The sequence below is a fragment of the Podarcis gaigeae genome, assembly GCF_964106915.1.
Source record: "Podarcis gaigeae genome assembly, chromosome: 2".
In the NCBI taxonomy this organism is placed as follows: Eukaryota; Metazoa; Chordata; class Lepidosauria; order Squamata; family Lacertidae; genus Podarcis; species Podarcis gaigeae.
The window spans coordinates 117,111,583-117,123,225 of NC_139679.1; the positions used below are offsets into that span (position 1 = coordinate 117,111,583).

Sequence of the window (11,643 nt, forward strand, 5' to 3'; positions counted from 1 at the left end):
GGAGGGCAGGGTATAAATAATAATTATTATTATTAATAAGAGTGGAAGTGTAGCTGTAAGAAAGCTTTCCAAACCGGTCTAGTCTGAAGCCAAAGGGGGTCCCTTGTGTACTTCGAAACCCTGCAAGGTTATAATATAGTAATTTATTAATTATGCCCCACCCATCTGGCTGGGTTTCCAACAAAATAAAAAAGTGATTAAATATAAAACATTAAAAACTTCCCTAAACAGGGCTGCCTTCAGATGTCTTCTAAAAATCTGATAGTCGTTTATCTGTTTGACATCTGATGGGAGGGTGTTCCAAAGGGCGGACACCACCACCGATAAGGCCCTCTGCCTGCTTCCCTGTAACCTCATATCTTGCAGGAAGTGAACCGCCAGAAGGTCCTCGGAGCTGGACCTCAGTGTCTGGGCTGAAAGATGAGGGTGGAGACATTCTGAAGCAGCTGGCTGTAGAAGTATAAGCGTCCCCTGGCCTATAGGTTTTCATTCTGCAGCCCTTGTCACAGGGCCCAGTTACAACCTGGCCAGTGAGAGAAAGGGAGACCTTCCTTTCTCGGGACCTTTCCACTGCTGCCAGGTAGAAGTCTTTAATGTTCTGTGATGCCTCTCCACCAAACCGCCTAAGCTCCCCTGGGTCTTCTTGAGGACACCCTTTACATAGGGCGGGGTTTAACTTTTAAGCATGGGGTGAGCAAAACCGCCGGCAAGGAAACTGCTAGGCTTCATGGACCACGTTTAAGCATTTGCTTTAAAAAACGAAAAAAAGGAGACTCTTCTTCAGAAAGAGGTTTTAACATCTAAATTGTTACGTGCATACAAAACTATCTCAAAGGAGCAAAAGGGTACTGAAAATAGAAGGGGAGGAGTTTGGATTTGATATCCCGCTTTATCACTATCCGAAGGAGTCTCAAAGCGGCTAACATTCTCCTTTCCCTTCCTCCCCCACAACAAACAGTCTGTGAGGTGAGTGGGGCTGAGAGACTTCAAGGAAGTGTGACTGGCCCAAGGTCACCCAGCAGCTGCATGTGGAGGAGCGGGGACACAAACCTGGTTCACCACATTACAAGACTACCACTCTTAACCACTACACCACACTGGATAAATACACTTAGCTAGCCCACATCTCTCTAAACTGGTTAGTAGATCTCCCATTTCTTCAAGTGCAAGGCTTGAATTCCACCTGCAGCATGGAATCTCTGTATCCCCAAGCTGTCTTTTAATCCACAGTCAAAACAAAAAAATTCCTTCCAGTAGCACCTTAAAGACCAACTAAGTTAGTTCTTGGTATGAGCTTTCGTGTGCATGCGCACTTCTTCAGATACACACACACACACAAAAATCACCTCTGCCTGCAATCCACTTTACTTCATCATTTTAACACCTCTTGACGTGTCTACCTCCAGATACAGTTAGGAACATAGGAAGCTGTCTTATACAGAGTCAGGCCGTTGGTCCTTCTAGCTCAGTATTGTCTAAACTGACTGACAGCTGTTCCCCGGGATTTCAGGCAGGAATCTCTTCTGGCCCTCCCTTGAGATGTCAGGGATTGAACCTGTGTCCTTCTGCTTGCAAGGTGCTATTCCACTGAGCTACGACTTTCACTCCAGGAAGCAAATTAACAACCCAAGGCTGCTGTTCCACTTAAGCAACAGAACTCCCGTCTCCCTTCCCCTGCAACCCCACTCCCAGGCTAGAGATGTGAAGGCCTGAATAAACTCTAGAATCCACCCTCCCCCACCCCAACATTTGTTTCCAAAATATTGGGGGAAACCAGGAAAAAATAAGGGAAAAAACCCTATGTCATGTCCCCCCGATTTCTAAGTTCTTTTCTGGGACTTCACATCTCTGCCCCGGGCTCTCTCAAAATTTGCTCCAAAGGATTGAGGGACCTTCCACAGTAGATGTTAGGAGCAGTTGGGGAGAGGAAGGCGAGATCCCATTGCATGAGCAGTGATGGATACAACTCCAAATTCCCAAATTGAACTGTATACAAGATTTATTTTTTTATTTTTAAAAAAATGTCCAACTCCTTCAATGCTATTGGGAACTTTTGGCGTAGTTTCAGGTTCTCTTCCAGTTCCTGGTACTAACTGGTCTTCCATGGCATCAGCGCCTTCCCAGAATCAGTGCTGTGGATTCTGCTTTTATACCAGCTATACCCCTGATCCTGACTGAGTGCTAGCTATTGGCCGCTAGGTATGAAAATGGCACTAGGACAAGTTTCTCCCTCCTTATGTGGGTTCTGTGAATTATAGTAAGGTTTCTGTTTTTGCTGGAATTCTGACATTCCATGCATTGTTATGGTTTCTCACTTATGTGTATTCTTTGATGTGAAATAAGGTTACTTCTCTGAGTAAAGGCCTTTCCACACACCAAACATTTATAGGGTTTCTCTCCTGTGTGGGTTCTCTGGTGTGAAATAAGGTGACCTTTCTGTGTGAAGGTCTTTGTGCACACCAAACATTCATACGGCTTCTCTCCTGTGTGCCTTCTTTCATGTCTAACAAGATACACTCTTTCACAAAAACCTTTTCCACACTCCATACATTTATATGGTTTTTCCCCTGTGTGAGTTTTTTGATGTACAATAAGGCTTCTCCTATCACTGAAGCTCTTTTCACACTCCGTGCATTCATGTGGTTTCTGCCCTGTATGGGTGTTTTGATGCACAGTAAGACTTCTCCTATCACTAAAGCTCTTTCCACACTCCATGCATTGATATGGTTTCTCCCCTGTGTGTGTTCTTTGATGTGAAATAAGGTTACTCCTCTGAGTGAAGGTATTTCCACACACCAAGCATTTATAGGGTTTCTCTCCTGTGTGGGTTCTCTGATGTGAAATAAGGTGATCTCTCTGAGTGAAGGTTTTTCTACATACCACACATTCATATGGTTTCTCCCCTGTGTGGGTTCTCAAATGTACATTAAGGCTTCCATTATGAGTGAAGCTTTTTCCACACTCCTTGCATTGATATGGCTTCTCCCCTGTGTGGGTTCTTTGATGTTTAGAACAAGCTCGTGAATCACTGAAGCTTTTTCCACACTCCATGCACTGATATGGTTTCTCTCCTGTGTGATTTCTTTGATGCCTTGCAAGATGTCCCCTTTCAATGAAGCCCTTTTCACATTCCATACATTTATATGGTTTCTCTCCTGTGTGTCTTCTTTGATGCCTAGCAAGATAGCCTCTGTCAATAAAACTGTGTCCACACTCCATACACTGATATGGTTTCTCCCCCGTGTGGGTTCTTTGATGTGAAGTAAGGCTACGATGCACAGTGAAGCTCTTTCCACACTCCATGCACTTATATGGTTTCTCCCCTGTGTGGGTTCTCTGATGTACAAAAAGACTTCTTCTATCACTGAAGCTCTTTCCACACTCCAGGCATTCATACGGTTTCTCCCCTGTGTGGATTCTTTGATGTACAATGAGACTTCTCCTATCACTGAGGTTTTTTCCACACTCCATGCATTTAAAAGGCTTTTCCCCTGTGTGGGTTCTTTGATGTACAATGAAGTTTCCTCTCTTGTTGAAGCTCTTCCCACATTCTGTGCATTTATATAGGATCTGCCCTGTGCGGGTTCTGAAATGTCTATTTAATACAGATTTATCTTTGCATATTTCCCCATACACTATCCACTTTTTCAGTTGATTTCTTTTGTGGTCTTCTGGGTTTGAGACTTCATGGTCATCTGCACCTTGAGAAATAGAAAAATTCTTCCTCCCATTCTTCGATCGGTATCCTTCTAGCCTATTTCCCCTCCTTTGATGTCCAAACATCTCTTCTCCTGCTTTATGCTGGCCTGTTTCCAGTGGCTCACTGTAACTCTTGTCCCGCTGATTAGCTATTTGGAGATAAAAAGAAAATATATATTTCCTGTTAGGACTTCAATGCTAAAAGCATCATGACAAAAAAATTCCTTCCAGTAGCACCTTAAAGACCAACTAAGTCAGTTCTTGGTATGAGCTTTCGTGTGCATGCACACTTCTTCAGATACACAGTGTGCATGCACACGAAAGCTCATACCAAGAACTGACTTAGTTGGTCTTTAAGGTGCTACTGGAAGGAATTTTTTTTGTTTTGACTATGGCAGACCAACACGGCTACCTATCTGTAAAAGCATCATGAGTTATCAAGCCCAATTATCCTTTTCTTTTTTCTGATTTCCTAGGTTGTCCCATCCCCTCTCTGGACACCTTGCCGAAACCTATGTCACCTCTTGAATTTGTTACTCAACAGCATTAATGCCTTTCTTATTTATTTCCCATCGATTAAACAAGACATAGAAGTGTGTGCATGTGTGGATTATCTGATATAACCATGAAATGGGGTTCCACAAGGTTATGTAAAGTGGGGAGTGGGGGTGGAATGAAACTGCAAAAAAGCTTGGAGAAGGGACACACTAAACTGAAAAAAGATAACTGTTCTATGGATTCTATTAAATAGGCCGAATTTTTTTAAAAAAGTAGATGGTGAGAAACAACAGTTACAGTGGTGCCCCGCAAGACGAATGCCTCGCAAGACGGAAAACTCGCTAGACAAAAGTTTTCCGTTTTGGAGGCGCTTCGCAAAACGAATTTCCTATGGGCTTGCTTCGCAAGACGAAAATGTCTTGCGAGTTCCTGCGGAGGTTTTTTCCTCCCCCCTTTTTTCTAAGCCGCTAAGCCGCTTATCCGCTAAGCCGCTAATAGCACTAATCCACTAAGCCATCAATGGGCTTGCTTCGCAAGACGAAAAAACCGCTAGACGAAGAGACTCGCGGAACGGATTCTTTTCGTCTTGCGAGGCACCACTGTACATAGTCCAAAGCAGACTGTGGATATTCCGGTACACCAAATGGGCAATGAGAAAAGCAAATAAAAATGGTTATCATTGAAGGGATAGGGAAGTCGTCCCCAATACTTACCTCTCCTACTCCCAATGGGCCAACTTTGACAGGTGGATGGGGCCATTCACCTGTCAATCACTTGAAATCACAATAACCCCTACTCACAGCACTTTGGAGGTGCCACTCACCAGCTGATTGTCAGGTGCAGGGAAGGTGGGCATGGTTTAACCCAAGCAGACCAGTGTGCCATATGGGGAGGCCTTGCTGGCCTAATTAGGCCTTTGTGCCAGAGGGTCTTCACCTCTGTTTTAAGGTAGGGTGTGAAGGGATGTGCCTTTGTTTGCAAAACAGTTCTCTGCTTTTGCTAGCTGCTCTGACAAGGTTGTGTGTGTGTGTCAAATACTCAACCCTGGAATCCGAGATCTAGTGGGGAAATGGAACCCAAACACTGGAAGAGGGAGGGGAATCAGACTGTCCCATAAGGAAGGTGAGCAGAACATAAAAGAAGCCTTGCTTCATCAGGCCCCAGCCACTGGGCATACTTGCTGGGGCTGATGGGGGTTGTAGTTCTGCAACATCTAGAGCAGACATAGGCAAACCTGGCCCTCCAGATGTTTTGGGACTACAACTCCCATCATTCCTAGCTAACAGGACCAGTGGTCAGGGATGATGGGAGTTGTAGTCCCAAAACATCTGGAGGGCCAAGTTTGCCTATGCCTGATCTAGAGAGCCAATGGTTCCCTAGTTTTAATTAAGGGAGACTTAGTGTCAAATCCGGGACGCGGGTGGCGCTGTGGCTAAAACCTCAGTGCCTAGGACTTGCCGATCGTATGGTCGGCGGTTCGAATCCCCGCGGCGGGGTGAGCTCCCGTCTTTCAGTCCCAGCTCCTGCCCACCTAGCAGCTTGAAAGCACATCAAAGTGCAAGTAGATAAATAGGTACCGCTTTATAGCGGGAAGGTAAACGGCGTTTCTGTGTGCTGCGCTGGTGCTGGCTCGCCAGAGCAGCTTCATCACGCTGGCCACGGGACCCGGAAGTGTCTCCGGACAGCGCTGGCCCCCGGCCTCTTAAGTGAGATGGGCGCACAACCCTAGAGTCGGACACGACTGGCCCGTACGGGCAGGGGTATCTTTACCTTTACCTAGTGTCAAATCTACATCAGTGGGAAGGAAGAAGCCACAAGTTATGTCTACCAGGAGTTTAAACACAGAATTAAGGAATGTCCTGAACACCCAGTCAAGAACTGACCCATCACAAAGTCAATCTCTCTGCTTCCTCACAGTCCCTCAGAAGCGGATCTTCCCCTTTCTCTAGCCAGAGGTCTGATTTGGGAATTTCTTTCAAAGAAACAAGGCAGTCTAATAACCACAAAATATTCAGGCATTTCAAATTCACCCACTGCTCGGACCCCCTCCCAAATGTAGCAGGGGATGAATCCGTTGCATCCCCTTCTTGTTGAGTATGACAGGGGCACCTGGGCTCAGTGGGACCCACCAAACACCCAGTGTTCATTAAGTCCAGTTCACTGATAATGTAGCAGTAGCAGAAACTTCAAATATTGGGCACCTCTCAACACGGTGTCCAGCATTCCCATCCATGACCAACAAACTGCCTCTGGGAAGCCCCCAAAGCGATACATGAAGACTGTGAAATGAAAGCATCCCAAAGGCTAAGGAAAGGGTTAATGCTCACATGGTCTTTAGAGCTCTGTGACATCATGCGCCTGAGGCAGTTATGGCAGTTGGTACAGTTATGAACCGTCCTAACAGTTAGAGCAGCAGGTCTGTTCTGTTCTGCTGCTGTCTGCCTCAGAGTTAACTCAGTCTGTAACAGGATTTATCTTAGATCCAAATCTATGTAAGATGCCTTAGCAACAGCACTTGTCAACCAAGGGACAAGACATCCTTACCCAGAAACATTACATTTGCGTAATTTTCCAGCATCACTTCCTTGTAGAGAGCTCTCTGGCAGGGGCCCAGGAGATCCCACTCCCCCTTGCTGAAATACACGGCCACCTCCTCAAAGGACACCGGCCGCTGAAAGGAAAAGATAGATTCTCTACTCAGAAATGAACTCTTGTGTAGATAAAATAATAAACGTATATCTGACTGGGCTCCCAGCGTGAAAATAAAAGGGCTAACCTGGTAGCTTTATTGCTCTTGCTATTATTAATAATGTTATTCATTAATCACATTCAACATACAGTGGTACCTTGGTTCTCAAACGCCGAAAACCCAGAAGTATGTGTTTCCGGTTTTGAACGTTTCTCGGAAGCCAAACGCCCGATGTGGCTATCAGCTATTGTTTCCAAGGTGCCTGCACCAATCAGAAGCTGTGCCTTGGTTTTAGAACATTTCAGAAGTGAAACAGACTTCCGGAATGGATTAAATTTGGTGCTTTTGTTTTTGCTATATATTTTGCGTTTTGTTTTTGAGGCTTTTTTGGTTAATTAGTTTTTGTGACTGTGTGGAACCTAGTTCAGCTACTGATTGATTGATTGATTGATTGTGTGACTGTGGAAATAAAAGCCCCCCATCAAAACAATGACTATCAACAGTGCAGGTAAGGAAAAAAAAAAGATTTAAATGTTATCATCTACAATCTTATTTATTTTATAGTACAGTACATTGATTAGTGCTTTCATCTGAGCCCGGCCTTGGCTGGGGAGGGCGGGGTATAAATAATAATAATAATAATAATAATAATAATAATTGTTATTATTATTTTATGGATCAATGATCTCGTTAGATAGTAAAATTCATGTTAAATTGCTGTTTTAGGGGTTGTTTTTAAAAGTCTGGAACAGATTAATCCGTTTTGCATTACTTTTCCGTGGGAAAGCGCACCTTGGTTTGGGAACGCTTTGGTTTAGGAACGGAATTCTGGAACGGATTAAGTTTGAGAACCAAGGTACCACTGTACATCCTGAGGTGTTGTACAAAACGTAATGCAAAGTGGACACCGATGGCAGAGAGCTTTGCAAAATCCAGCTAGGAAAGCTTTAATTTTTTTCTGCAAGACTGTATACATCACGCAAGAGACATCGTAGAGTTCATAGCTTAAGTTGGGCCACCTAGACATTTTGTAGCAGCAACAGAGAAGGGGCAGCACACGTTTCCTGCGAACCTTGCAGCCCAACGGAGGGGGACACCCAGGCTGTGCCCTGCCTGTCTCCACAAGGAGCCTGCCTCTTACCTGAGATGAGTCCATGGCAGAAGTTTCCACTCCAGCTACAGCAAGCGATGATCCGGATTGGGCCTCTGATGCCATTGCTCTGTCATGGGGGGAGAGGGAGAGAAAGAAGGGGTAAACCAGGCCATCTCTGGGACATGGCTGGAAGAAGAGCCCCAATCTAGGGGCAACTGAGAAGTGGAGTTATTCACATTTCAGCTGAACGGTGAGGACAAGACTTTCACCCTTTGGTTTTCCAGCTTTTCACATAATTAAAATGAATTTCACTTCACCCTCCTTTAAATTTATTCCATATTGTCCTGCCTGGGACTCTCTTGTCTCTCACTCACACACACAAACAGCCTCAATCAATCCAAATATATTGATGTCATATTCTATCCGCTCCTGTTTCTACAAAGCCTTCCCATTCCCTCAAGCCCAGAGGCAAACATTGAAAACTTTCCCACGTGCAAAGGAACATAAGAAGCTGTTTTTTTCTGAGAAATGCGTAATTAAAATTATAACTATGGATGATTTACGGAACAGCTGAGGGAAGTCCAAAAAAGAAATAAGTTGTGAAAAACGATGTGAAATTAATATGTTTTGTTTTGTTTTTTGATGTTAATTAATAAAAAATTATATGCAAAAAAGAAGCTTTTTTTATACAAAAAAGCAGCTTTTTTTTAATACAAAAGCACAGGGGTGGGGAGGGAATAGGTATCTAATTTGAGGCTATTCACAACATGTATCTGGGGTTGTGAGCATCAACATTTAGTAGTAGTAGTAGTAATATAATAACAACAACAACAACAACAACAACAACAACAACAACAACAACAATAATAATAATAATAATAATAATAATAATAATAATAATAATAATAATAATAAATTATTTATAACTCCCAACCTGGCCGGGTTTCCCCAGCCACAACATTTTATAAATGTTGATTATGCTTGGGGGGGGGGGTGGAGGTGGGGTGACAGAGGGAAAACCCCTTTTTCCAAACCCACCACCACCCAAGGGCTTTCCCTTCCCGCGCGTGCGTAAAAACCACGGTCGCCCAGAACAAGGTGGAAGAGAGGCTTCAGAGTGCAGCAGTTTGGGGGGGCGCCTCCTTTTGCTGCTGGATTTGGGCGCATCAGCATCAAACATTAAGACGACTCCCCTCCCCAGCCTTCCCCCCAAATGCAAGCTCCGTCTCCCACCGCCGCCCGCCGCGTGGCACCTCGCCGCCTGTTTCGTCTCCTGCCCGCCGCTCCTCGCCTGGGAATCCCGACGACGAGCCTCTTTCCTCCAAATCCAAATGGAGGCGCGTCGGCGACGGTCTTCCCCCACTTTCAAAACTTCCTGCCTCTCTAGGAACCACAGCTCGGTTTGTTTAACCCTCGCAGGGCTGCATCTCTCAGCTCCTCCCTGTGCGCGCGCGTCGTTCTTCATTCCAGGGGGAAGCAAATTTTGAAGGGTTGTGGTTGCTTTTGATGCATTTATACATCAAATTTATGCATCCGTCAAACCAGGGAGCAGTTCAGCCACACACCATATGGGAAATCTTATCCAAATAGATGGAGTTATGCTTTCCAACTCAGGGTAATTGAACCCAGAATTATAAATGAATATATAATATAATGATAATTATTTGTCTCCTTTTTTTCAAAACATGTTAAACCCATAACAAATAAAGGGAAGAAATATCTTGTCTCTTACAATACTACATAAATATATTCAATCTCCACCCCCACCCCCAATCACAACTTAGATTTTGCACTTTGGATCAATTATGTTTATGCCATCACTGCATGGTCCCAATAAATTTTTGCAGAGTCCTTCAGTGATGGGTCTTTTAAAAATGTTTTTGGCTGTAAGGAATTCAAGCCTCCTGTTCTTTTTGTGATTGGACAACATTTAGCTTGGTGAGTCTACGTTTGGTAAAGAAGCACATAAACTGCTGTTGGAAACCCAAAGAATTTTATTTTTACTTTCTGAAAATGTCAGGCAAAGCTAAATAATAATAATAATAATAATAATAATAATAATAATAATAATGACAAGTACTTAGCAATCATTTTTAATGATTTCTATGCAATTTTACACACATTTTGCTTACCAAGCAAATTATATCAATTTAACTAAAATATCTTTTGAATTCTCAAGTCATGTTACAACTTTTTAGCATCCCTCATTTTTTGAATTGGAAAGTTGAAAAATTCAACACACCCTAATACACCAGTATAGATGTACAGTGCAACTTCCTACGGCATGTCACGTCACGACTCTCAAAATATCACTCCCCTGTATACAAGTTCAGGTGTCGCATGTGGTCAGCAGAAACACCATTAGGCTTGGTGACATCTGACAGTCAGATACTTAATCTGCCCTGGTCCACAGGAAGGTTTCTGACCAGAAGCTGAAATCAGCTTGAATAATGTATTTAAACTACAATAGCAGGAAATAAGTGAATTTCAGTTTATGAAGCACATCTACATAATAATATTATCAAAAACAGTAATATGCACGTTGCACAAAACAGGAATCCTGGGAAAGGGAAACTGTGAATGCAAGGGGGGGGGGAATAGGATACAAGAATTACACAAGACACAAAATATGAAGAGAACAATAATTATACTGAAATAGAAGGAAATTTTGAAGCATTGAATAAAATGTCTATTAGAAGCCATATGGTATACAAACTAGTAATGATTTCATTTACTAAATTACTCCCAACAGGTCAAACTGGTCAGTGGCCCTGCTACAATTCCACTATTCAGTCACTTTTTAAAAAACGTTAAGACATGAATTTTTTAACGGCCTATGTAAGCAGACGTTTGAAAGGTTCTGTGGATTTTTGGAGATTTAAGAGGTGAATCTAGGATCCAAAGAGCTTAGATGGGGAGGGCAAATTATATATGTATACACACAGAGACACTCTTCTTATTTCATGCTAAAAACTACAAAAAGCTAAGTGATCAAAATTATTCCTGAAGCCCCATATCCAAAAGGACTGGATCAGAGGGAAATCGCAAAAATATATATAAAAAAATTCAAACTCTCTCAAAGAGAGGGTGGACGGTCAGCTGGGCTCCAAAAAGCTGCAGAAGAGAAATCTAGTAGCCAACCTGAAGTTCAGCAAGCAAATGGAGTGAGCGGGAAAGGTTTGCCAACACTGAATTTGTGAGTTTTTGCCATTGATTCAAAATATGGCTTGCCTTATTTTACTTGAAGAATGAAAAAGAGATTAGGAAGATTGGAAGGACTCTTTAATGCTTTTTACTGTTTATAGTACTGTATATCTGTCTAAATTAAAGGGCTTATAAGAATAAAGTGGTACCTCGGGTTACAGACACTTCAGGTTACAGACTCTGCTAACCCAGAAATAGTACCTTGGGTTAAGAACTTTACTTCAGGATGAGAACAGAAATCGTGGCACAGCGGCAGCGGAAGGCCCCATTAGCTAAAGTGGTACCTCAGGTTAAGAACGAACCTCCAGAACGAATTAAGTTCTTAACCCGAGGTACCGCTGTACTATGGGACTATATAAACAAACACTGGACCAGTAGCCTCACCAGATACAGTGGTGCCCCGCAAGACGAAAAGAATCCATTCCGTGAGTCTCTTCGTCTAGCGGTTTTTTCATCTTGC

The 11,643-nt window shown here is 43.3% G+C and overlaps 1 protein-coding gene across 1 annotated transcript; it reads right to left on the reverse strand.

Annotated features, from left to right (window-relative positions):
• Window positions 1-1,981: 1,981 nt before the first annotated feature.
• LOC310837530 (uncharacterized protein) lies at window positions 1,982-9,362 on the reverse strand. The gene is made up of 4 exons (XM_083724245.1): window positions 9,213-9,362; window positions 8,028-8,106; window positions 6,742-6,868; window positions 1,982-3,848 (listed from the first exon to the last, which is right to left on the reverse strand). The coding sequence occupies exons 2-4, from the start codon at window positions 8,100-8,102 to the stop codon at window positions 2,302-2,304; spliced, it is 1,749 nt and encodes a 582-aa protein (XP_083580371.1). The 5' UTR covers window positions 8,103-8,106; window positions 9,213-9,362; the 3' UTR covers window positions 1,982-2,301.
• Between the last annotated feature and the right edge of the window lie 2,281 nt (window positions 9,363-11,643).